The sequence below is a fragment of the Python bivittatus genome, unplaced genomic scaffold, assembly GCF_059951505.1.
Source record: "Python bivittatus isolate LINGU-HERP-01145 unplaced genomic scaffold, Pbiv_v1 ctg000470_np1212, whole genome shotgun sequence".
Classification (NCBI taxonomy): Eukaryota; Metazoa; Chordata; class Lepidosauria; order Squamata; family Pythonidae; genus Python; species Python bivittatus.
Window position 1 is genome coordinate 2,653,877 of NW_028277065.1, and position 27,153 is coordinate 2,681,029.

At 35.0% G+C, this 27,153-nt stretch overlaps 2 protein-coding genes and 1 pseudogene across 2 annotated transcripts; 1 reads left to right on the forward strand and 2 right to left on the reverse strand.

The window, feature by feature from the left end:
• Positions 1–3,659: 3,659 nt before the first annotated feature.
• LOC103061388 (olfactory receptor 11A1-like) lies at positions 3,660–4,568 on the forward strand. Its single transcript, XM_007438190.2, has one exon. It carries the CDS (start codon positions 3,666–3,668, stop codon positions 4,566–4,568), a length of 903 nt encoding a protein of 300 aa, XP_007438252.2. The 5' UTR covers positions 3,660–3,665.
• Positions 4,569–10,405: 5,837 nt separating this feature from the next.
• On the reverse strand, positions 10,406–11,347 carry LOC103061142 (olfactory receptor 6F1-like; annotated as a pseudogene).
• Positions 11,348–18,746: 7,399 nt separating this feature from the next.
• LOC103060903 (olfactory receptor 6F1-like) lies at positions 18,747–19,682 on the reverse strand. The gene has a single exon (XM_007438188.2). It carries the CDS (start codon positions 19,680–19,682, stop codon positions 18,747–18,749), a length of 936 nt encoding a protein of 311 aa, XP_007438250.2.
• Positions 19,683–27,153: the final 7,471 nt, after the last annotated feature.

A 27,153-nucleotide genomic window follows, 5' to 3' on the forward strand; every position in this document is an offset into this window, starting at 1 on the left:
ATTTTATGCTACTGGCTGGGAATCCTGTAAGTCATACTCCAACATATCTGGTGGCCTCCAGATTGGAGAAAGCTGACCTTGATCCAGCTACTCAGGAGGCTGGACAAGAAAAAAAAGGTGAGAACAAGGCAAATATTAGTAGTGGGTTTTTTGAAGATCCTGAGTACTCAAATTGTTCAAAGGTTCTCAGTGTTACTTCCACCTCTGTCATGATTCATTATAATGAAGATCTAGAGAAAAATATGTTTACTATTTATTTATACAAACTATGGTTTACTGAGATACAACATCTTTTGTGGGAAGAATTTCTAGTAAATTGCCTGGAGAAAAGTTTCTTGAAGATTTGACAAACCCATAGCCACAAATCAGATTATGTAAAATCCCACAGGCATGGTTTTAATGGCAGTGATTTTTATTTTATTTTATTTTATTTACAAAAAAAGAAAAAGAAAAAGAAAAAGAAAGAGAAGAGAAGAGAAGAGAAGAGAAGAGAAGAGAAGAGAAGAGAAGAGAAGAGAAGAGAAGAGAAGAGAAGAGAAGAGAAGAGAAGAGAAGGAAAAAAGAAAAGAAAAGAACTTTTGGAATGACCTATGCTATACAGCTTGGAAGATTTTTTTGAAGTTGAGGGCTATATGTGGATCTTGTAGGATATGAGTAAGGCAAAATGTGGGAGTACTCAGAAGAAAAAAGGAGCATGTCCAGGTACTTGTCAATCCTTTTTTCTTACTGAAACTTTATCCGCTTAATTTTAATTTGTTCAGAAACTGACATCAGAAATTATAGTTATTTCTGCAACCTCATTTTTTCAGTAATGCTGGTTACTGTATTCAGTAATACAGTGATCTGAGTGAGGAAAATGGGCTTAGCTCATTTCATATTTATTGTGTCTACATTCAAAGAGCATCCCATGGGGAAAATAATGCACAAGGGACATTAAATTGTTATAATTAATAGGTCTGATACAACCAGCATGCTATGCACATATCACATTCTTTCATAAGCTCCCCAACAAATGGAACTGTTAAGTAGCAAAGAACTATCCAGTAGTCTCCTTTATTTTTCATTGATCAGTTTTATTTTATAGGAAAATATTTCCAAATGAAAATGAAATGCAGAAGCCAGTTGTTGTTTTTTATTTTTTTGTTGATGCAAACAAATAAATATCATCTCTGCTTAATATATTAATCTGTTGCTACTAAGTGCAATATTCTGCTTATTTCTTATTTCATCTGCTAGTTCTTCAAAATTAAGAACTTTGAAATTAGGCACTGAATGTGCCAATATCCTAATGTAGCATGTTATTGCTTAGTTGTATTTTAAGGGCTTAAATTAGGAATACATTTCTGGGATATGCAGGGATGCTACATATCTCAAGCTAGAGTCTGAAGATGAGGATGAAATGAATGAAGGTAAAAGAAGATTATTTTTGCTCTTCCTCCCACTTCCCTTTAGGTAGAATATTGGGGAGGGGATGGGGGATGATTACACCTTACAATCATGTAAATGGAAAAAATACTATCAAATTATATCCAGTGCATTAGGACACAATCTTGCATAGGTTCAGAATGCAAAGAAGAATGGACATATCTACTTCTTTTTTTAATGATTGGTGATACAGATTCAGACTAGATATCATCAGGAAGGTAGCCTCCCATATATTTTACTTCATCTTGGTCCTGTGTGTGGATCAGGCAATTCACCAATTCTTCTAAATTCCAGAGAAAGTAGCTTCATTTTTTTCTCAAAGGTATTTCTATTGTGTTGTATTATTTTATTTGATCAAAGTCAGCCCTGACTGACATAAAGCAGTTTATAAATATTTTGATAATAATTTAATATCAAGATTCAGTGTAGTGCAATATTGAATATTTAAATGTATCAGGTGAAATGTTTTTTATATCAAGTCCTTAGTTCACATTTTGCATATTGATTAAGCAATAAGCTTGTTTTATTTAAATCCATATTTAAATAACTTATCATAAACACCTTACTATTAAATATCCTCCATGTCTGCCAATATTCAGATATCTGTTTTTACATCATTTTAATAAAAAAATTATAATTTTATTTATTTAGCAAGATTGCTTGTTCAGTTTGTGAGATCACTGATAATATCCAGACAATATACTGTTTTGTACTGATATATATTGATTAATGTATAAACCCTGGAGTAATATAGGTCTAATTGTAATTATATGACTTATTTGATAGACAGACAGACAGACAGACACACGTGTGGTAGAGACATTAGATAAATAGATGGGAGAGAGAAAGAGAGAGATGATAGGGGTGAGAGAGAGAGAGAGAGGGAGAGAGAAAGAGAGAGAGAGAGAGAGAGAGAAAGTGTTTGCATAACATTTCTTATGTTAATGAAATCTCAGAGTGGTGTACAGTGACAGTATTCAAAATAAGCCAAGGATGTAATAGTTCTGTTAACATGGTATCCAGCCCAAATACTAAATAGCGTACCTATTCTGTGATTATATTATTCTGAGATAAATACTGATTGGACTCTGCTCCTTTCCTTATTCCTCTTGAGTGGACATTATACGATCTTGGAGAAGCTGCTTGCATTATGGGGTGGAAATTGCAGTTCAGCTACTTCTGGGAGGGCAAATGCTGCTGTTCCCTGTCCATGGATCACATTTTTCTTCTTCCACATTTGGTTTTCTTTTGGCCCCAAAAGCAGTTCCCTTCAAGATAAATCATATACATCTAAATATCAACCAGATAAAACCTTTTGACTGCCATTTAAAATATAAAGAGAATGCCATTTATCTTTGTTAGACATGAAAACACCTTTCAGCGTGTAAGTCCACTGAATGTACTGCCAATCACTGGATGGCTAAATTTCATTATTACCTTTGGTGACATATCTAAAATATCTGTATTTTATGTATTATGTATTTATTTATTTATTTACTTATTAAATTTCTCCCTGCCCATCTCCCCCCAATGGAGGACTCTGGGAAGCTCACACAAAACATAAAACCATAAATACATATAAATACATAAGACATAAAAATTTAAATAAAACATTACTAAAAAAGAAGAAGAGAGTCCAAGAAGATGTTGGATCTGGGGCTGAAGACATCGTTTATTGTATTATACTACAATAAACCATAGTTTTATCTAGTCCAGTAATATTGACGTGAATTTGAAGATACCAAAGATAGCTCACTTCCAGCCTTAACTGAAGATGTCAGGGACTGGATCTTGCTGCTTTTACTCTGAAAAGCACATAATTCATCCATATATACATAAGGAACATATTCAGTCCTCAAGTTTTCCTTATGCTACATGATCAAAGGGGCTTATGCAGGTCAATAGGTCAGAATATGCAAAGGATGGCTGTGGATTTAATGGTTCTTATTATTGATCAGTGATTTTGAATTAAATTATTATTTACTTTCCTTTGCATAAATGATTAAATCCCCAAACTGATGTATTTACTTTTTGTCCCTCACTTTTCCTCATGAAGATGAATATATTTTCATACTATGGATAGTGGGTGGCTTGGAATACCAATGTGGATATTCTTCTGTGTGTCTTGAACTGAATATATGAATGACTTGAAATAGAGTTCCTATTCTTCTTATTCCATTGTTTATCTTGTGCTTATCTGTTTTTCAGCTGGAAACGTACTTGGGAATACAAATCAAACCATGATCACAGAATTCATTCTTCTGGGATTTGGAGACCTTCATGCATTAAGGATCCCTACCTTCATCATATATCTTGCAGTCTATATTGTAATAGTAATTGGGAATACTATGCTCATGGTGATTGTGTTGACCAGCCACAGCCTTCACAAACCCATGTACTTTTTGTTAGGAAACCTATCATTTATAGAAATCTGGTACACTACCAGTGTGGTTCCAAAGATGCTGAAGACATTTCTGATTTTAAATGAGACCATTTCTTTTTCAGCTTGCTTTTTCCAGTTTTATGTCTTTGGCTCATTGGCAGTGGCTGAGTGCTTTCTCCTAGCAGCAATGTCCTATGACCGCTATGTAGCCATCTGCCACCCTTTGCATTACACAAACATAATGACCTTCAAATTGTGTCTTCAGTTAACAGCAGTGTCATGGATTGGTGGGTTTCTGTCTACAGTGGTCACCACAATAATGGTTTCCATGTTACCTTTCTGTGCTTCTAATCAGATAGACCATTTCTTCTGTGATTTAGCTCCCATCATTAAGCTTGTATGTGGAGACACATGGATGGTGAGGATTCCTGCTTTTGTTATTGCATCATTTGTGTCTTTCTGTCCATTCTTTTTAATTATTCTATCCTACTTTAAAATAATTTCCACTGTCCTCAAGATCCCATCAACTAAAAGCAAAAAGAAAGCTTTCTCCACATGTTCCTCACATCTTATTGTGGTTACAGTGTTCTATGGGACACTGATAGTGGTATATGGAATTCCTACAACAACTTGGTGTCCAAGCTTAAGCAAAATTTTCTCTGTGCTGTACACAGTAGGGACACCAATGGTTAATCCCATTATATATAGCCTGAGGAATAAGGAAGTCCAGAATGCATTTAAAAAGTTGTTGAAAAAGTAAGTTTACAATAACATGTTAATAAAAGAAAAATCTTAATTAGGACTGCAAGCATTTCAAGAATGATTTGGAAGACTTATGAATACAGTGCATCTCTGCTTTCATTAACATAGCCAAACCTTTTTCAGGCTTACATATGAACCTGGAAAATAGATGGTATGCCTGTAACAGTCTGATCAACTTTAATGAGTGGTTTCCTTAAAGCAGTTGCTTAAAAACAACAGCAAGAACAGCAACAACTCATGAAGAAGACTGAAAAGGTTTGGGCTACTTCAGTGAATTGCAGGGAAGTATTTCACTCAGGCTCACATGAAGTCCAAAGTATTTTTCCTAATCATTTTTTAAGTATGTATATCTATAAATCTGCCATATGGAGATGCATGGATAGATTTGTCTGCATCAGTAGTTAGACCTAACACTGGGATAGGATGTGTTATAGGCCACAACTTGTATAGACTTCATATACTTGTGAAGAAGTTTGTGGTACTAAGAAGTTGTATAAATTTTCTGTAAAAAAACAACACAAAACTGTTAATTATATTGGATGGGGATTAAATCTTTTCTATCTATCTATCTATCTATCTATCTATCTATCTATCTATCTATCTAATCTCCAATTGATTTGGCTGCTGATTGTAGGTAAAGGAACAGCTCTTATGAGCTATTGTATAAGTGCTGATGCAGGTTTAACAGAGTCTAACCAAGTGTTTATTTAATAATTTAATATTTAATAAATTAGTGGGATTGTGTAGAATTTTATTTAGAGTTTTTGTTTTATTTACTTTTTGGTTTTTGGGGGGGGCACTGTTTTTTATTTGTTTTGCTTTGGTAATGTTCATGCATGCTTTTCATGCTGATATGTATGTATTCATTCATACATTCCTTCAATTTGTATATCATCCCCCTTGGTACACAATTCAGGACAATATACATAATCAGTAACCAATCCACAATTGAATTCATATAAGAACAACACAATGAACAAATAATGTCATTAATTTAAGAAACAAATATACAGACATAAAGTGCTCTAGGGAAGAGCCAACCCATAGGATCAAGAGCCAGGTCTTTAATGATTTTCAAAAGGCAGGAAGGGTTGGGGCCAACATCTAGGGTTCAGGGTCATTCTTTGAACACCTGTAAACAATTGCTAATACCAAAGAACAGTATTCTAAACAGATCAAATACATGGGAAGGTAGACAATGGGGATAGAGAAAACAAAACAAATGGCCTCAACCCATTTGGAAATGTGGCAGATAATGACTACATAACTGTGACCAGTGCACTCTTGCTCTGTTTCTAATCTATGTGGGAGATAAAATATCAAGCAAATAGCAAGTGCTTGATAATGTACTGTATGTACTGTATCCTCCTCCTCCTCCTCCTCCTCCTCCTCCTCCTCCTCCTCCTCCTCCTCCTCCTCCTCCTCCTCCTCCTCCTCCTTCTTCTTCTTCTTCTTCTTCTTCTTCTTCTTCTTCTTCTTCTTCTTCTTCTTCTTCTTCTTCTTCTTCTTCTTCTTCTTCTTGTAGCTGGAAAAAGCAGGGGTCTGAATTCCTAAAAGAAAAAAGAAAAAAAAAAACTTCTTATACATTGTTTTTTTAAAATAATACAAATGAAAATGACTAAAGAAATTCAGAAATAAGAGCAAAATTTCTTCTCAGATAGATAAATAGATAGAAGTAGTTGATGTAGATGTAGATGTAGATGTAAAGAATGGCCCTGCATGGTTGAAGTCACTCCTGAATCTCCTTTCCTTTGTTTTGTCACTGTAATTCGTATATATACCTAGGTACCAGAAATAAATTCTTTAGAGTATTGCTATCTGAATTAATAATTCACTCTACATGGAGTTACATGCAAGTTTATCAGCTGCTTTGTGTTTACCTTGTTGTTATGCATCTAGCCAGCCATACTAACCATTTCCAAGAGTATCTTCCCCCTTAACACCAATTTGAAACTAGAACAGGATTTACTTCAGTGGTTTCAATTTGCCTCTTAAAGGAGGTCAGGCCATTATTATCTTATTCTTCTTTCAATGTATTATTTCATTTGCTGGATGAAGGCTCTTTGTTTTTATTAAAGTTTTTAGATGTTACTCAAATGAAGTGCTTAATTGTTTGTTTTAAAATTGACGTTTTATGTTTACTTGTTATCCACCTTAGAAAGGTGTTTATCAATAAAAAGGCAGGGATGCATACAAAGGAGATTGAGAACCAAATGCTTTCTGAGTGCAAGGAATTCAGATTGAGATGCAAACTCCCTCTACTAACATGTTAGATGTATAATTTTATTAAGTTTCACCCAGTGCAGAATGTTTGGGAGAATATTCAATAAAATAGAACTAAGGGGGAGGGAAAGAGTGTGGGGGGAAATGAAAAAAAAATGTATTGTGACATTGTAACACAAACCACGTGTTTTATGTCTTTCCATCCAACATCAGACCACAATTACAAAAAAACAGATTTTGCACGATGCTATCATGGTACACATTCATCCTTTCCATTTCATTGCAGTGTGTTCCAAGCACTGAGACTCACTGAGGAGAATCTCCCATCCACTTCTCCCCATAGTCTTAATTGCATAAATAAATAAATAAATAAATAAACCACTGTGGAAGAAGGTAGAGAATTTAATCTCGTTCAAATGTTTTTGTGCTTGTTCTGTTTTAGCTGCCAAACCTTGGGTTAATGGATGTGAAATCAGGTGGATGAATGCAGAAAAAGACAAATATTTGAAGCAGCACCAGCACTCAGAATATTTAAAAGCATAGTTCAAACAAGGACATTGTCAGGCCTAGCCTAAGGAACTCCAAGAGACCATGCAAATCCAGTCCAGCTATGTTTATTAGCTACAACCTCTAGCAAGAATCTTCCCAGACTAAAACCCCAGTTCCCAAAGTCCTCCAGCCACAACAGTGTGAATTCCTCAGGGTGGTGTCAGTCTCATCCTTTTGTTCCTCCCACACAGTTCCAGTGAGCTAAGAAAATGCTTATCTCCCTGAGCTTGGCCTTCATAATTCCATTCCATCACAGACATTGATGTAGTGGCTAAGATGTCGGACTGCAACCAAGGAGGCCTGGGTTCAAGATACAAAAATCAATTGAGGGATTTTGAACTGGTCATTTGCCCTTAGCCCAGCTTACCTCACAGGATTATTGCAGGAAAAAGTGAGAGAATACTATATACAGTACACTGCACATATGTTTAGTTGATTCAACCCATTCTTTCCCCCTTTGACCAATCTCACAGAGACTGAATCAGATTTTTTTTTTTTCAAAGAGAACATTGAACATAAAACTCCTTGAATGGTAATTATGTAACTTTTCAATATTGGAAAGATTAATTAGACCAGTCCAAATCATGATGATACTGCTCGCAAAAAAAGAAAAAAAGAAAAAAAATCTAAAGAAAATCCAGTGCTCTGTGCAGACCTCGAGATGGTTTCGGTTTAATGAGGCAACCTAAATGTTTCAGATGCATATTACTGTCTACAAGAAAGAAAAAATATATATTTCTGGAACCAATTTTAAGTATGAATTAAAAACAATTACTTAATTAGTACAGAGAACCACAGAAATGTAGACTTATCACCACAGAGAAAACAAATTGAACCTGGCTAGACTTTTTACCTATTGCTACAGAAGTAGAAGAGTTCCTGAAGTAAAATGATCCTGTGCTTCAAAGTTCATGGATTGCCCACTTTTAGTGTTTCCAAGTTTTCCTCTGAGGCTGTTGGGGGAGGGAAGACCCTGGTCTATAACCAGCTTCTTTCTGCAGCTTCTCCAGACTTCTGCCCAGGGTTCTGAAAGCAGCAAGATTTTTTCCCTCTTTCCTAGAGAGGAAGAGGTTATGATATCAGACTCTCTCTATGAGAAAGTGGATTCCATGTCTGAATGTATTACAGAGGCTCAGTGCACCTATTTCACCCTTAACCAATTTTTCCTAGAGATTTCAGAGGAGCTTTTTAAAGGTTCAGGGGAATAAGAGCAGAACCTGGCTAAGTAAATCTGTCTCTGTACTTAAAGCATTTGTCTTAAAATATCCTCCTTGCTTACATTAATTGTAGGAAGCGTAGCATGGATTTACAAGTTCAAAGCTTAAAGTATTCTCATCAGGCCACAACAGGCTTGCTTGAATGTGGGAAAGCAGTCTACTGGTTCTTCCTGGTTATCACAATAAAAACTGTGGGGCTTGACAATTACACTGAGCTTTTGGCTGTTAATGGAGGGAAGTCAGTTGACTGGGCAAAGAGACAGCACCACTACTCCTCCCCTTGTGCTGGGAAAAAGTGGATCTCCTTGACAGAACCACATAGAATGCTTCAACTATGGTTGACACTCAAAACAGACATTTTTTTCCCCTTCTGAAACAAAACTCTTAGAACATATGGACTTATAACCATACAGCACCCAGACCAACCATTTCAGTGATGAACTGGCTCATGTTGAAACATTTTTCATGCATGCACATATATTTTTTTCCCCTCTAATGATCTTGACCTTGACTTTTTTATATCTTGGATTATAATCCATACAAAGATTAGAAGAGTAACATAGAGTATGAATCCAGCTATCTGAAATAATTAATTACAGAATTTGAAATTCAGGATTCCAACTGATATTTAAACCGCTACTGTACTTCCAAGTTGTGATATCTGTTCAAATGTGTCTTCTTGGTCTTAATATATTAGCTATCAAAGTTCTCTTTGAACTATAGTTACATATTTAGGGAATAAGCCCAACTGTATAAATGTATGTATTACCATCTAGAGCCTCTCAACTTTCTCCAATTTTTTTGTGTTCCAAAACTGGAAAATTTTCTTTAGGACATTAAAAAAAAAAAATCAAATTTCAGTTTCAGAGTTGAAAGCTTCACCTTAGTAACAGCACAGCAGTTTTTCCTCCTTCCTCCTCCTCCTTCCCCTCCACTTGCCCCTCTTTCTCCTTCTCTTCCTTCTTCCTTTAAGTGCAACAGCAACACAAAATGGATTCTCAATGTGACCACCATTTGTATTTTTCATGGAGGCCTGGATTTAGACTTGCTATACAAATTTATTAGGATGGGGCAGATTTCTCCAAAATCAGTAATATTGTTCCTCAAAAAAGTAAAGCTTCCTGCGGATGTTTGGTTGAACATTCCTGTTATATTTAAATTCATTACAAATGAACTCAGTTGCCAGTTGTTTGCTGTCAGTACTAGAAACAGTAGACTTTTTGTTTATTTGTTTTGCTTGTTAATCATTCTTCTCTAAATGGCCACTTGCTTTATCACCTCAAAGTATTGTATAATTCCTTCGATTAATTTTCTGTTACTTCCTGTATTTTACATTTGCTCTTTAACTTATTACTTTATCTAATTTTCCATTTATATCCTACTCTCATAGAACCACTACTGAATCAGCTTATTTACCATGCAGTATGTCAATTTGGAAAGGCGGAAGAAAAAAGAGTATAAGAATGCAAATGAAATGAAAAAAAAATGAAAATGAAAGAGTAAGTGCTAATGCTCTCAAAACTGCTTCTCTCCCCTTTACAGATGCCTATAAACAGTGAAGGAGAGGGGCAGATGAAAGTGCATGTTGAACACCATTGAAGAACTAGAGGTTAAATGATAGAAAATGCCTTAAATGTTCTAGTGTGACTAAAAAATACCAAAGCTTTAGTATTCATTGTTTCTCTGGATATCTTAGCCAAGTTACATAAATTCACAAACTCATAAATATTCTTTCAAGAACCCAAGACATAATAGATTGTCATTAAAACTGTTCATACTAAAACCTTTTTTAGAGTTGAAAAAACCAACAAAAAACCATAGAACCAAGAACCATAGACATTCTTATTTAATGCCAATGCAAAGAATGTCTAAATGCTTCCTTTACATCTTTGTTCCTTAGTGTGTAAATAAAGGGATTCAGCAAGGGAGTCACGATTGTGTTCAAAATGTTCACTATTTTGGTAATTTCTAAAGAGGTCCGTTTAGAAGGCTTAACAAAGAGAAAAATGGTGGAACCATACCAAATCACCACAACTGCAAGATGGGAGGAACACGTAGAAAAGGCCTTTTGCTATCCTTTGGCTGAAGGGATGCGTAGTATGGTGGAGATGATATAAACATAGGAAAGTAGAGTTATCACACAGGGTCCCAATATAACAAAGATGGATATGACAAAGGCTGCCATTTCAACATCAAAGGTGCTGCTGCAGGCCAGAACTATCCAGGAATCAATGTTGCAAAAGAAGTGATTAATCACACTAGGTCCACAAAAGGTCAATCTTGAGATCAGAAAAGCTGGTATGGAAATAATGATGAATCCGCTTAGCCAAGAGCCAGCTGCTAGCTTGCTAGACAAATGGAAGTTCATGGTAGTGGTGTAGTGCAGTGGATAACATATGGCCAAATATTGATCATAAGCCATGACAGACAGCAGGAAATATTCTGTGCATCCCAAGGCAAAAACAAAGTACATCTGCAGAATGCAACCAATGAAAGAGATGGTTTTATTCCATCCAAGAATGGTGGCCAGGGTCTTTGGAACAGAGGCTGTTGTATACCATATTTCCAGGAAGGAGAGATTGCAAAGGAAGAAGTACATGGGAGTGTGGAGACACTGAGTTGTGGTTACGAGAATGATAATGGCCATATTTCCCAAAACGGTTAGACTGTACATGATAAGAAAGATTATAAAAATGAGCATTTTTAGATAATGAGGTCCAGGGAAGCCAAGAAGAATGAATTCCATCACTTTTGTTTTATTTTGGGCTCCTTCATTGGTCTTTTCCATTTGTCCTGTATTCCTCTTTGCTGAAATTGGGGAAAAAAACATACTAATTGGATCCAGGCATTCATACTTGAAACAGACCAAATTTACATTGTGTTGGTAGGTCTCCCTTAAGTCTGATTTCACCTACATAAGATTTCAATTATAATATCCTTTAAAAGAAGTAAAACAAAACAAAACAAAAACACTTTTTTTTAAATTTGAATAATGGATGCTCATAGAGCCTGCCAGAAGGATAGTTTCCCAGGGATATTCTGCAGGACCATCCATCTAAAATAAAATGCTTATTCAGGGCAAATTTTCCATTCTAATCTGTTGCTTCTGAGATGATTTTCCTAGTTAGACTCTATTACTGCCTGATGTCCTCATTGAGATTTTTAGTCTTCAGTCCTTAAATAAACTAACAAACAAAAATCTATTGAATACAGATAAATGTATACATATTTGTGTATGTGTATGTGCTTGTGTGTGTAGTGTCTGTGTATATATATAGCATGCACACAATCAATAATTCATTAATACTGTTTTACAATTTATGGTACAAGCCACTTTGAAAGTATTGTATTTATTCATTATAGAATAAATTTGAGAAAAATGACAAATTACAGCATTGAGAATATTTTTTTCTATTTTTTAAAGCAATCCCTATTAATGCAATGGGAGTTTGAAATCATCCAATTGTCTGTCTGTCTATCTGTCTGTCTGTGTATGTATGTGTGTATGTGTATGTGTGTGTTTGTGTGTGTGTGTGTGTGTGTGTATGTGTATATATATATATATATATATATATATATATATATATATAATTTATTTTGATTTTTTTTTTACTTCTAATGCATTATCTCATTTTTATCAAAAAGTCTTTCCATCAGAACCAAATTTCAGAAGTAAATGGACAACTTCAAATTTTCTTTAAATATGCCTTCTGGTACACACTAATATTATTCTGTAATAATATTCATTTCTACACATATATATGATTCTATATAAGAATATAACTACATTTGTCCAAATATGTGCATGGCCACTGTTGAAACCTTCAGGTCAATATAAAGAGGACTGAGATGTGTTGCTTCATCTTTCTCCTGATTAATATTTTTAATAGCTGAAGATATTGTTTTTCGATTTGTGAACAAAGATTTTGATATTAGATGAACCAATGGTGCTAGTGTTCATGTACCAATTCATTTCCTCCACTAGTACACTGTGTTGGACAAATACATAAGTCATACATCACTACCTTGCTTTAAACACTGATGTGAAACAACTTCAGTGCACACATAAGGTCTCTTTTCAACACAGAGAACAAAACTCTTAAGATAGGCTTGAGTTAGCGAAAGAGGAGAAAACTCACAAATCTTCAAATCCAACAAAATGTATCTTATCAAACAACAATGTTTTATGACAGTTTTTAGATCTGAGTTCTACATTCACAATCAGTTTTCCATATGGTGTGCATTGTCCAATCTGGCAATGACACACAGATTACATGAATTTATATATTTATATTCTAGCTGGATATTTTTTTACATCCTATTTAAATAAATTCATATTTTTCATGGACTCGTATCCTGCCCCCCTCCCCCCACCAGGAAAACTTTAAATCAGCTGAATATATTGCTTTGGAAGAAAACATGTATATAAAATTGGAATCTTTTAAAACTGCATTCATTCACACTTCTTTCTCTCTATAAGAAATAAAGATAGACAGATGATAGATAGATAGATAGATAGATAGATAGATAGATAGATAGATAGATAGATGCTTACATTTTTCCAATACAGCATATAGATTGTTCTCTTATGAGTTCTACTCCAGAATTTTGCTTTTGTTTATCAGTGTTTGCAAATAAAACCTTAATATTTAAATGAATAACATCAAAATTATAGGCTCTGTTGAAATGCCATATTCAAAGAATTCTTCAAGCTTTTGAAATATCTTGATAAGATTTATTTCACAATCATTCGGAGAGGAATCCCAAGATCACTTAAAGGTTTCCATGTTCTAATTCCTTTACAGATTTATATTGCTATGTTCCCCCAGATCTCACAATATAAGAAGTTTCACAGAAGCTAAGAAAACATCATAAGATTAGCTAAACCATATGGGACTGATTATGTTTAATTTATCACCATGGGCAATTCAGAATTATTGGACTAGATTTTTATCAAGAGGACTCATTTTGATGGAAAGTCACACTTGGCATTTGTGTTCTGTGCCCAAGAGCTGCACACTAAGAAGTAGGAAGGCCATATTCAAAACAATTGACTCAGCTTTCAACAGTAGTCATATTGCCTACACTGATTCCAGGCTATCCATCAAATCTATAATCCATGATAAACCCTTAAGTGATTTGTCCTCTACTCGTTTGTTAGGGTTCATTAGTTTGAGTCCCTTTGTTTGGTCTAGACTTCTATTTTGCCTCTCTTCTTTCAGAAGCCCTCTGGTTCTTCATCTTCTCCTTTCAAAAATATCAACATTTTTAAAATCTATTTCCAACAGAAGAAAAGGCTGGTATATATAATTCTCCATATCTGACAAACAACAACTCTTCTTTTTTATATAATAATTTTATTAAAACGTTTAATTACAACAATAAAAGATAATACAAACTAAAGAAGAAAAAGAAAAAAGGTGCAAAGAAGCAAAAAGGAAAAAAAAACCCTAAGAAAGCAACTTCCCACCCTCATCACAACGATTTCATAACCTCTTCACCTCCTCTCAAGTAACAGATATAAAACTCTTCATCCCATAACTCATCTCAACTATAAGCAAATCCAATAAATAACATCTTCTCCAATCTAGGTGTCAGCAAGAAGTCCAAACAGAGCCCTAAAATAATAGCATACATAAAGCTCCACATTTTTCCATTCCAAAAGCCAACAATTCCAAAGAGAACCACACTAAAAAGCAACATATCGCATTGAAATAAACATTCCATACCTCAATTCTTAACTATAAACATATAAACAAATTGATATCTCACAAATATAAAGTAATCCCATTATCCTAATGTAAACAAAAGACTAAAATTTAACAGAACAAAGAGGATTATAAAACAAGAGTTAAATACAGAACCAGTTTAAATGCTGTCTAATTAAGACCTCTCAGTGGCTTTTGATACCATCGATCATGGCATCCTTCTGGATTGGCTCCGTGAGTTGGGGGTGGGTGGTACTTTAATGTGTTAGTTCTCCTTCTTCCTCTAGGGCCAGTTCCAATTTTTGTTAATAGGAGGGAAGAGGTCCAGTCCATGGTCCCTACTATGTGAGGTACCTCAGGGCTTGGTTCTTTCTCCCCTCCTGGTTAACATCTATATGAGGGCACTGGATGAGGTCATCTGACAGTTTGCTCAAATTAATAAAGCATAATGGGGTGTTTGAACTGAGTTCTGAACAAATTAATAAACCATCACTATCCAGGTTCCTTAGCCCCAATTATCAAAATATACAAGGCCAAAGTTACTCCTGTGCTCTTATATGGTGCTGAAGTTTGGGCCTTAAAATATGTATCACTATTAGAACAAACACCATCAGAGCATCTGAGAAGTATTTTGGGTGTGGATAAAAGGACTTCAGCTGCTGCAGTTAGAGCCCAACTGGGAATCTATACATTTATACATGGGAACTTGTTCTTTGTCTGACATCAAGGATTATAATTATTGGTGCAAAATCAATGCTATGCAAACTAACAGAGTCCAAAGTTATGTCTGTCAGAACAGACAAAATCTCAGTTACAGACTTCTTGGATAGTACAACTGACAAATTATATTAGGAGCTGTGGTTTCCCTGTGTCTTGTAGAATTGTTTCTGGAGAACAAGCTAAAAAGATTGTTGCACAAAGAATCCTGGATAGAGAAGCACAGAAAGATATTAGCCACCCTTAGTAAGATTGGACTAGCCACTACAAATGGACCTTCCAAATTGCCAAGTATTTAAACACAGAAATGCCTAAACATCTTAGGGTGGTATTTACTTGAGCAAAATATGAGCAGTTGGACACAATGGTTAAATGTGGTAGATTTAACCAAGTCTCTTATAATGAACATACTTGTATTTACAGAGCTCTAGAGATAGCAGACATAATTCAGTGCATATATTATTTGAATGTCAATTGTATAAGAAAGAAAGGAATCAGTATCTTGGACCACACATTAGACAAATAACCTATTGGGATCCTTATATTAAAAGAACATATTTCATGTGTGGTCAGAATTAAAAATTCATAATATGGCCCTTTATTTGAACAAAACAGTACAACTGAGACCTGCATATGTGGATTTGATTGGTGTTGTAGGGGTTGTGAGAGGAAAATTTTAGTAGCCTTCTATATGTTTTAATGTTAGTTTTGATTGCATTCAATAAAGCCAAGTTAGCTTCTTGTGACCTGTAGGGCAATGACAGGAAAAGTCAAATGCAGGACTAAGCAACTTGCTGATGGGAATAGAACAGGAAAGTATGGTAGCACCAAGGACGTTACGAATCAGTTGCTAAACCTAGGAGTCATGTCTGTGGTTTTTGAGGATAAAAGGGATTGCATCTGTGGGGGTCGGGGCCACACAGCTAAGCTGTCTACCTGACAGCTCGGTCAAGTTGGTCACGGCATTGCAATGTGAATCTAAGTGAGTGGTCTGCATTGAGGTATGGATCTAAGTGAGTACCATGTATGCTATTGGTTGAATTTTACTTGCTTGTTGAACTAACATTTAATAAAGCTTTTAGAACTTTGAAGTAACTTGTTTTATGGTGTGTCTGCCTCCCGTGTTTAATGTGGTTTTTCCCTGACAGGGTGATAAAAAATATGATGTGCTTGTTTTTCTTTCTTTCTTTTTTTAATTTGTTTCTCTTATTGTATTTTTAACATTCTGTATGATCTCATTAATGTTCCATGTTCTATATTCTGCATTCTGATATGGCCTAATGGCTGATCAGTAATAAACAACAACAACAACACTGGTATTGACAAAATCACCAGTCAGTTGCAAAAAGCAACTTTACTTACAACGGCATTCATCCTGTGACAATGCATTTAACAATATCAAACAACATCTGCCTATCCCAGGTCCTTGGGAAAGCCTTGATAGGTGGATAAAAATGCCAATCCCAGTCTAAACATCTGGCTGACCACCACCACCATCATCATCATCTTATGAACTAAAAATGATTCCTTTATTAGTACAGAGGACGACAGAAATGTAGACTTATCATCACAGAGAAAACAGATCAAACCTGGCTAGACTTTTTACCTATTGCTACAGAAGTAGAAGAGCTCCTGAAGTAAAATGATCCTGTGCTTCACAGTTCATGGATTGCCCACTTTTGGTATTTCCAAATTTTCTTCTGAGCCTGTTGGGGGAGGGAAGCCACTGATCCATAACCAGCTTCATTTTCTATGTTCTCCAGACTTCTGCCCAGGATTTGAAAGCATCAAGATTTTTCCCTTTTTCCTAGAGAGGAAGAGGTTATGATATCAGACTCTCTCCATGAGAAAGTGGATTACATGTCTGAATCCTAAACCTGCAGTCTGACATGCAACCTGTATTTGCAACAATGGCACAGTGTTATCACTGTGGGATAGGAGTGAAAAGTGTTATCCCAGGGCTTTCTAGACAGGACATAAGAGTAGAAGTAGATGTATTACAGAGGCTTAGTGCACCTATTTTAGCCCTTAACCTTAACATCTGCTTTATCTAAAAGTGGCCATTTCAGAGTTGAATTTCAGCAGAACAGGATGCTCTGGGACCTGCAGATGGGGTTTTTGAACTGAGTTCTGAACTTTGGCACAGTTTGCCCCTTCTGGAATAGACAAAAAATAATAATATATGCCAAATGAGGTTAAAATGCTTTGGGATACCACATCAAACCCCATCCCAGAATCATGGTTTTAGTTGTTGCCTTGGGGGATGAAATGTCCACTACAAATGTCTAATTCTCCATCCCCTCCTCTTGGATGCATCCTCATTTGTTCTTTCAACCTGGGTCACTTCATCAGCTAAAAACTCTTTCCCCTGGAGCACACCAACATTGTAGAAAATGTTCTCCTTCCCCTTTGAATGGCAAGGACAGATGTTGGTTGATACTAAGGACTTCAATTAGGGCATGATTTCAATGTGAAAACAGAGTCCAATTTTTCCTAGATATCTCACATGGGCTTTTTAAGGTTGGGGGCATAAGAACAGAACCTGGCTCAGTAAAGCTGTCTCTGCTTAAAACATTAATCCTGAAATATCTTCCTGCCTCCCATTAGTTGAAGGAAGCACAGCATGGATCTACAAGCTCAAGCTTGAAATATTCCCATCAGGCCCGCAATAAACACGCTTTAATCTCAGCAGGCAGTCTGCTGGTTCTTCTCAGTTATCAGCATCAAACCTGTGGGTTTGACTGTCACCTTTAGCACTTGGCTTTTAATGGAGGAGAGTGAGTTGAAAGAAAAGGAGTCACTAATATTATCACACAAAAATGAAAACCTTTCTGAAAATGTTAGTTTCAAAGTTTGTTCTATATGTAAATCTATTTTAAATAAATCACTTGCCAGTTCTTTGCAGTCAATACTAGAAATAGTTACTGTTTTCTTTCATTTTGTTTTTGCTCTTAATTATTTTTTCTATACGTGGTTGCTGTCATTATCACTCCATTGTATTGTATAATTCCATAGATTAATTTTCTCTTATCAAGGTATTTACATGTGCTCTTCGATTTAATTATTATCTTTAATTTTCAAGTTATATCCTATTCTCATATCACCTACTTAATCAGCTTATTTACCATACAAGATGTTAATTTGGAAAAGTGGAAGAGAGAAGAGTATAAGAATGAAAAGGTTTTTTAAAAAATGAAAAAGTGTGAGCACATGCTAATGCTTTGAAAGCTCCATCTCTCTTTCACAGATGCCTATAAATAGTGAAGGAGAGCTCCAAAGGAAAAGGAAAAGGAAAAGGAAAAGGAAAAGGAAAAGGAAAAGGAAAAGGAAAAGGAAAAGGAAAAGGAAAAGGAAAAGGAAAAGGAAAAGGAAAAGGAAAAGGAAATTTGTGAAATTACATGTTGAACACTCTTGAGGAATTATTGGATATGTTACAAAAGGTTTTACACAAATTCCTTTGGATATGTTACACAAGCTTCACACAAATTCTTTTAGATATGTTACACAAGTTTCTGTGTGGTTTAATGCCCTCAGTTTAGTAGGTGCTGAAAATTAGCAATCCACTGACTTGTGATTTTAATTGCACTCACAAAAATAAAATATTTAGAAACATGTTTACTTAACATAGGTAGCAATGTTCAGAGGTTACATGAATAACAATCTTATATATATTATTTCAAGAAAACAAGACATCATAGATTGTCCTTAAAACTGTTCAGACTAAAACCTAAATCTTCAAAGCCAATGGATACTTATACTTCTTTAATGCCAGTGCAAGGAACGTGTAAATGCTTCTTTTACTTCTTTGTTTCTAAATGTATAGATAAAGGGATTTAGAAATGGAGTCACAATTGTGCTCAAAATGTTCACTATTTTGGTCATTTCTAAAGAGGTCCGTTTAGAAGGCTTAACAAAGAGAAAAATAGTGGAACCATACCAAATGATCACAACAGCAAGATGGGAGGAACATGTAGAAAAGGCCTTTTGCTGTCCTTTGGCTGAAGGAATGTGTAGGATGGTAGAGATGATATAAACATAGGAGAGTAGAGTTATCACACAGGGTCCCACTATAACAAAGATAGATATGACAAAGGCTGCCATTTCAACATCAAAGGTGCTGCTGCAGGCCAGAACTATCCAGGAATCAATGTTGCAATAGAAGTGATTAATCACACTAGGTCCACAGAAGGTCAGTCTTGAGATCAGAAAAGCTGGTATGGAAATAATGATGAATCCACTTAGCCAACAGCCAGCTGCTAGCTTGCTAGACAAATGGAAGTTCATGATAGTGGTGTAGTGCAGTGGATAACATATGGCCAAATACCGGTCATAAGCCATGACTGATAGCAGGAAATATTCTGTGCATCCCAAGGCAAAAACAAAGTACATCTGCAGAATGCAGCCAATGAAGGAGATGGTTCTGCTCCTCCCAAGAATGGTGGCAAGGGCCTTTGGGGCAGAGGCTGTTGTATACCATATTTCCAGGAAAGAGAAATTGCAAAGAAAGAAGTACATGGGAGTGTGGAGACGTTGATTTGTGATTACAAGAATAATGATGGCCACATTTCCTAAAACTGTTAGAGTGTACATGATAAGAAAGATTATGAAGAGGAACACCTTAAAATAACATGGTCCAGAGAAACCATGAAGAGTAAATTCAGTCACTATTGTTTCATTTTCAGCTCCTTCTTTTGTCATTTTCATAAGTCCTCTCATTTTCCCTGCAATAATCAATGAACAAATATATCAAGACATTAAAAAAATGAAATAATTTCATATTGATTGGATGCAAGTTTCTCATTACTTCAACACTCCATTTTATTTGATTGTGGTTGGTGTTGTCTAAGTATAATTAATCCTGGATTCACAATATGATATTGTAACTATAATAAATGTTAAAACAAAAGCAGCATAGTGGTCATGCTGAGTATAATTCTGAGTCTACTGTGTTGTCTCTGGAATGAATGCCACTGAATGTCAAAATAGACACGGGAAGGTAAAGAAAATGTAAACTGAATCACAACATATAGAATTGTTTCTGTTTTTAAAGTTATTGATTTAGTGAATGGTTGCAATTATGCACTAAAATGCCCTTTCTTAAAATAATTATATCTTTACTGGTGATGAATTCTTGTGTATGTGTATGTGTATGTGTGTGTGTGTGTGTGTGTGTGTATGTGTATATATGTATGTAGGTATGTGTGTGTGTATGTATGTATGTATGTGTATATATGTATGTAGGTATGTGTGTGTGTATGTATGTATGTATGTGTATATATGTATGTAGGTATATGTGTGTGTGTATGTATGTATGTATGTATGTATATATATGTATGTGTGTGTGTGTCTGTGCATGTGTCTCTCTCTCTTTCTCTCTCTATATAAAAAAAAAAACATTGTCCATGGAAATTGAGTTTCAAAAGAATATGGATAATTTAAAAATTTTCTCTAAAGGTGCCTTGTGGTAGACAGTAATATCTATTTTAATATGTTCTATAATAGTATTCATTTTTACACATTTGTATGATTCTATACAAGGGGATAATGCATCGGTTCAAATGTGTGTACAGCCATTGTTCAAACCTTCAGGTCATTATAAGATTTAAAGTAGAAAGACTAAGATGTGTTGCCTATTAATTCTATTTTTAACTTACCAAACACAGCTGTTTAGATAGTTTAGGGTTAGTGAAAGAGGAGAAATCTTCTAATCCAACAAGAGGTATTCAGTCAGTCAAGAATGTCTGATAACAGTTTTTTAAAGCTGAGTTCCGCATTCACAGTTGGTGCTGCATGTTGTCCAATTTGACAGTGACACGTTGACAGTGACATTGATTTATTTTACTAAATGAGACTTTATATTCTAGTTGGATATTTTCTAACATTGTATTTAATCAAATTCCTACTTTTCAGCAATCTTATCTTCCCTTCTTTCAGCAAAACCTGATAATATGCTTTGACAAGGGGAGTATCTGCTGAATATGCTGCTTTGAAAGAAAACATGCATATAAAGTTGAAGTCTTTTAAAATTGTATTCAGAATAACCTAAGAAACAACAATAACACCCCCCCCCCAAAAAAAAAATTATCAAAGTGCTTGCTATTTGAGTACTTAATCTGATATGTACTTGCAGTTCTATTTTGGTAATTTATAATTCCTCTTCTACCTAATATCCATTCATACTTCTTTCTCTATAAAAAGAAATGATAGATAGATAGATAGATAGATAGATAGATAGATAGATAGATAGATAGATAGATAATACTCACACTTTTCCAATACAGTAAAATGGATGATTCTTTTATGATTCCCACACCGAAACTGTGTTTTTGTGTACTACAGTTTGCCACCAAAACCTCACTATTTGAATGAATATCATTTATCGCATCATAATTTCAAGCTTTATTGAAATGCCATATTCAAAGGATCCTTCAACTTTCTAAAACATCTTAATACATTTTCTTTTGTATTGATTGGAAAAAGAAATCCCAAAGGTCACTTAAATATTCCCATGTTCTACCTCCTCTATGGATCTTTGTTGCTATCTCTCCCAGATCTCCCAATAGACAAGGTTTCACAGAAGCCAAAGAAAGCATCATGGGATTAAATGAGATTTATGGAATCCATTATATTTAATCTATCATGTGTGATTCATAAATATTGCACTGGATCTTTATCAACATAACTTATTTTGATAGAAAACCACACTTGGCATTTGAGTTCTGTCTCCTGGGGCTACATTCTAAGAAGCGAGAAGGCCATGTTAATAGTTGAGTCAGCTTTCAACTGTATCCATACTGTTCACAAATTAAATTGTTTCAGTCTTTTATTTATTAATATTAATAAATTTAATAATTAATATTAAGCTTAATAATTAATATTAAACTATCAGCCCATCTGGGCCTGGTACCTTCCCAATAAAATAATTAAAATATTTATTTTATTGTTTCTTTGGTTTCTTAAATACTTATATACTTGCTTAATATTTCTCTATGTAGTTCACTACATTGCTTGAGTGCAGAGTCCTCAAAGTATATGTTCAGGGTTGCTTTGTCACTATGAGCCTTAGCATATACTACTTTCCTGAGGAATTCTGCATTTTCTCCTGTAATTTTCAATTTGTATATAGGAATTTGTTACCTTTCTTTATTGCTGATATTCTCCATCTTTCTGGTATGCCAAAAATTTCCCTGGTTTCTTTGCATTCTCAACATGATTTTGTTCAGCAATTTTTTCTTTCCTTTAAAGTTCTTCTATTTTGAGTATATCTAATTGAGTATTTCTAATCTTTTTTTTTTTTTTCCCAATTCTTTCATCTCTTGCTTTTTGGGGTTGGTCCTATGGAACTGTTCTAATTTTCTTTCTCTTTCCTTTTTTTTCCCCCTTCCACTTTTGCTTTCTGTCAGTCATGTTGTCTTTTCTGTTTTGCTGCAAGTTTTATGAGAAGCCCTCTCAGGTAAGCTTTGCTTGTCTCCCAAATGGTTGATAATAATAATTCTACTTTGCATTCTGTAGCATACTTTCCTGGAGTACCAACCTATCATTTATCATGCACCTAAAGGGTAACTTTCTCCAAAATGCCACATCGTTAAGATTGGATTTTGATCATGTCATGACCCAGCACATATTAATTCTGGAATATGATATTATGCCTTGTTGAAAGAAATGTGTAATCCCTCCCTTTTTATCCTGTAGTCTCCATAAGCCTGTCAATGCCAATTCATCCATATATTGACAGATCTTTTGTGGAAGGGTCCTCCTGTTAGTTCAACAAGGTAGACCAGAATAAGAAATCAATGGCATATTGATCAGGACTACTTTTACTGTAACAACTATAGAAATTGAATCTTACAAGTGTGAATGTCTCCCCCCCCTCACTTTTCCCCCCCCCCAGGTGAACTACAGAGGGGCTTTTCAGAGACATTTTTTCACATGATTTTCTTGGCCAGGGCTTAAGCCCATCTTATCTAACCATTGCATTGCAGAGGCTCCTCCTCTTGTCTTTCAAGGCCATTCCCTATGTCCTCTATCCACATTTCTTCTCTTAGGATGATTTATCTAAAGTTGGCTCCAGTATTCCATTCATGTCTCCAAGTATTTCACCCTCTTCCACTTCTTCAACCATTTGTAAAAATCATTTATAAAATTGTTCTTTGGAGTCTAAATGGAGGCCAGTGTTATAATTTTACTTTCTTCTGAATTTCAAGATTAAGATTCTTCCTGCTTTATCTTTAAACTGGTACAACACTTCCCAAACTGGTGATTTAAGATAAATCATTATTCCATTTTGCTTAGTCTTTTCTGTGATACATATTCTTAGTCCTATTTTTTTTCCTGGTTTAACAAATAGGAATGATCTTTTTATATATGTGCTTCTTATAGATAAACAATATCCGCATTGTGTTTTGTTTTAATTTATTAAAAAATCCTTTTCTTGTTTATTTGATTAATGTAGTCCACTTACATTCATAGCAATCAGTGTTGGCTCCATTGTGAGTTTAATTCCTAATTCACTAACATTCTCCCATGTTCTTGAACCTCATATTCACTCTATGATACTCTTTGAAATCTCATTTTAATATTCTATCAATAAACCATTCCTAATCTTTTGTGGTTCTCTTTTCACTTCTCTCTTTCTTACAGCCACCCCATCAATTTCTTCAAATTTAAATACAGATATAGATAGATAGATAGATAGATAGATAGATAGATAGATAGATAGATAGATAGATAGATAGATAGATAGATAGATCTGTATCTGTAGATAGTCATAGATATATATATCTATGACTTTGGAGAAACTGTGACAAGTGTGGCCTTTTCTGGCCATACTTTCTCAACTGAATTTCTGGCAGATAGTTCCTGAGAGTTAAAAAACAAAACAAAACAAACCTTCAATTACAGAGCAGTACAGAAAACACTTCCCTTAATAGCCATCATTGTCTGCCTCTGGATTGCATGTCTGAGTCCTAAGCCTGCAATTTAGGCCAACATGCTACCTTTACAAATCTGTATATCAAAGCATATAAGCTCAATGCATCTTCATTCCTAAAATGACTAGCTACCAAGGTTAATCTCACTTACAGTTTATTCACATTGTGGGGGAGAAAAACTGATTTGTTTGTTATAAGGGATATCAGGAATTGAAATCAATTGTCAGTTACAATCTATGAGAAATCAGTGCAGCATTTAAGATCAATTGGGGTGGCTGAAATAGATACAGGAATGAAGGACATCATAAAAGCTGGTCAAGAAATAGAATGGTTCCATAGAGTGGGGTAAAGTAGGAGCCTACTTGTATCTAGAAGCTTTTGATCACTGGGCATACAGTATTTAGTAGTAAACTATACCAAGCTCCCATGATTCTATTAGGAATGAGTAAATCATTCACTCCATAGAGAATAAACCAAATGACTGTGTGTCATTCCACACTTTCCACCCAGAAGTATTCATTTTGGTATCTAAGGAGATCCTTCGTATGTTTCACATGAATTTTGACTGCAATGTCTGGGGAAAACTTTGGTATGATCCCTTCTCAATTTGCATGCACACACAGACACACACACACACACAGACACACACTTGTGTAATGTTTTGATCATATTATCTTTGTAGAATACATGAACAGTCTTAGAACGTATGCTTAGGTCTCTCATTAAAATCCATGAGCCTCAGGGAAGCCTCAAGTGCCATTACAAGTTCTGTTACTATGTCAGATACTCAAGCCCATGATCAAATATAGAAAAACATTGAATTTAACATTATTTTATTTTATTTATTTATTCATTTGTCTTATTTATATAGTGACTCTTAACATACCTCTGTTCAGCAGACTTCAGATGTAACATAAAAAAAATGTTGGCTCTTACTTATTATAATAAAATGTTATGTTACAGAGAACAGAACTTCTTCAGACTTTATTACAAATACAGTCCATTTAGTTTTGTGTGCATGCTTCGTTCTTTTTGAATCTACAAATATAACTGTCCAGGATAATGTCAACATGCATATATACATACATAATACAGCCATCTATCCTGATGTAGTCATGCCAATTAAGTAATGATGTGACTTGCATGATTTGCATCATGATCTCTGATACAAGTGTATATGTTGCATTATTTGCATGTTAGTGTCTGTCTGTCTGTCTGTCTGTCTGTCTGTCTGTCTGTCTGTCTATCTATCTATCTATCTATCTATCTATCTATCTATCTATCTATCTATCTATCTATCTTGTCATTGGCTCCCTTGCTCTCCTGTGGATGCATATAGAATATAGGCAGGAATGTAGGACTAGACATCTACCTCAGCAGAAAAGGAGCCATGCCATTGTTGCTCCTGTCCTGTCTTGATGAGCTGCTAATATCCTGTCACCATGCTGTGAACAAGGTGGAAATCAAAAAGCACATTATATTCAGAACTCTGGAACCAACAGCTATATTTTAAGAATCACATGCTTAGAAGGAATAGTATAAGAAGAACATTCCTTCATTCCAGTAAAATGTCCTCAATATTAGTATTTTGGATTAGTGTCATTGCAGATTAAATGTTGATACATAATTTGCAGAAAATAGATCAAACCACGTCATGTGGGAAAAAAAAAATCTCAAGCCAAATGCCACACACATACATTTTTGTTTGTTTGTTTGTTCTATGGTGCAAAATCTCTATAGCAAAGAACACAGGCACACTGTGTCAAGATAAATAACATCTAACAAAATAATGCACAGTAATTGAGCCATTCTCTGCCTGCATATTAAGTAACATGGTCCTTCACTTGACTCAACATGTTTGTACAGATATTTCTAAACTTCTAAAACAGTTTATATTTTTGTGATGATATTGAATGGCTGCATGATTTCTTTTGTTTCTTAGGATGATCTACGGCCTCTTCTTTTTATATATATTCTTATTAAAATTCAGTAACAGAGTTAGTTAATTTATAGAAACACACTGAAGACAAGTCCAGTGCTAGCACATGGCAGTTAACCTCCAAAGCCTGAACATCACTAAGCCCATCACCAACCATAATGCTTTGAGTCCCTTGTACATTTAAACTCCCCCCTTATGCTCACAAGAGTATTACTCTGGAGCATTGTAGAATATTGTACTATAGACTGTTGTTGAATATTGGTGCTGCATGTTCTTGGAAAGAAGCTTCCAGCAACTCACCAGTGTAAGCAGAATCAGAGAAAATATCAGTTTGGCCCCAAAGCCCCAAAAGCTGGAGCTGCCAGTGCTTGAAGATGTTTGAGGAATCCCACAGATAAACATCTTTTCAGCTCAGATTTTGAAGATGGGAACTCTGAAATTTTGAAATTGTCGTTATGGAATGCTGTATTGGATAAAGGAAAGTTCTTTAACTGTTTTAAAAACCTAGATTCCATAAGTTAAACTGAAAGAAGTCTTTTTTTACCTGCAGAATTCATGAGCATCAAAATCTACTCCTCAATATGTAGAAAAACCTTTATTTTATGTGTAGCAAGATTTTTTTAAAAAGGTTTAACTGAAATCAGTTTTAGATAGATGTCTGAAGTTTCCCACATCTATGGATGAACACTACTTGTGATATTATATTTATTATGTGTATTAGAATTTTAATGTACAGGTGTACTGGTTCAGGTCCACCCTCAGTCAGGGAAGCTCTGTGGGGCTATTGGCTAATCACTCACTTCTCAGCTCAACCTAACTCATAGTGAAACTATTATGCTCTATAGTCAACATCATTTAGAGAGATTCTGGTGATGTCCAGGAGTTACAGTATATTTAATCAGTTGTTGCAGTAGTTGTTATATCATTGCAAAACCAAAGGAAATAAATTTGGAGTGTGTGTGTGTGTGTGTGTGTGTATCTATCAACAATGTTTTAAAAAGTCAAAATGTTTTGCAGATCTAGTGTGGCATAGAAGGTAAAATATAGGACTCAGACTGAGACAAACAGTGGTCCATCCCCAGCCATGAAATCTTATTGGATGACTTTAGACTAGTCAGTCTCTCTCAGTCCAATTTACCCATAAAGCTCTGTGTCTGTGTCTGTGTCTATGTCTGTGTCTGTGTCTGTGTGGTGTGTGTGTGTGTGTGTGTGTGTAAGAGAGAGAGAGAGAGAGAGACATACAGTAAGCTCTGCCATGACAAGATAGAAATCAAAGCCATAAATATAGTGAACTCTTTCA

What these genes read in the sequence shown, in the direction of transcription:
- LOC103060903 (XM_007438188.2), bottom strand. Translation starts at nt 19,682, where the DNA reads ATGACAAAAGAAGGAGCTGAAAATGAAACAATAGTGACTGAATTTACT.
- LOC103061388 (XM_007438190.2), top strand. Translation starts at nt 3,666, where the DNA reads ATGATCACAGAATTCATTCTTCTGGGATTTGGAGACCTTCATGCATTA.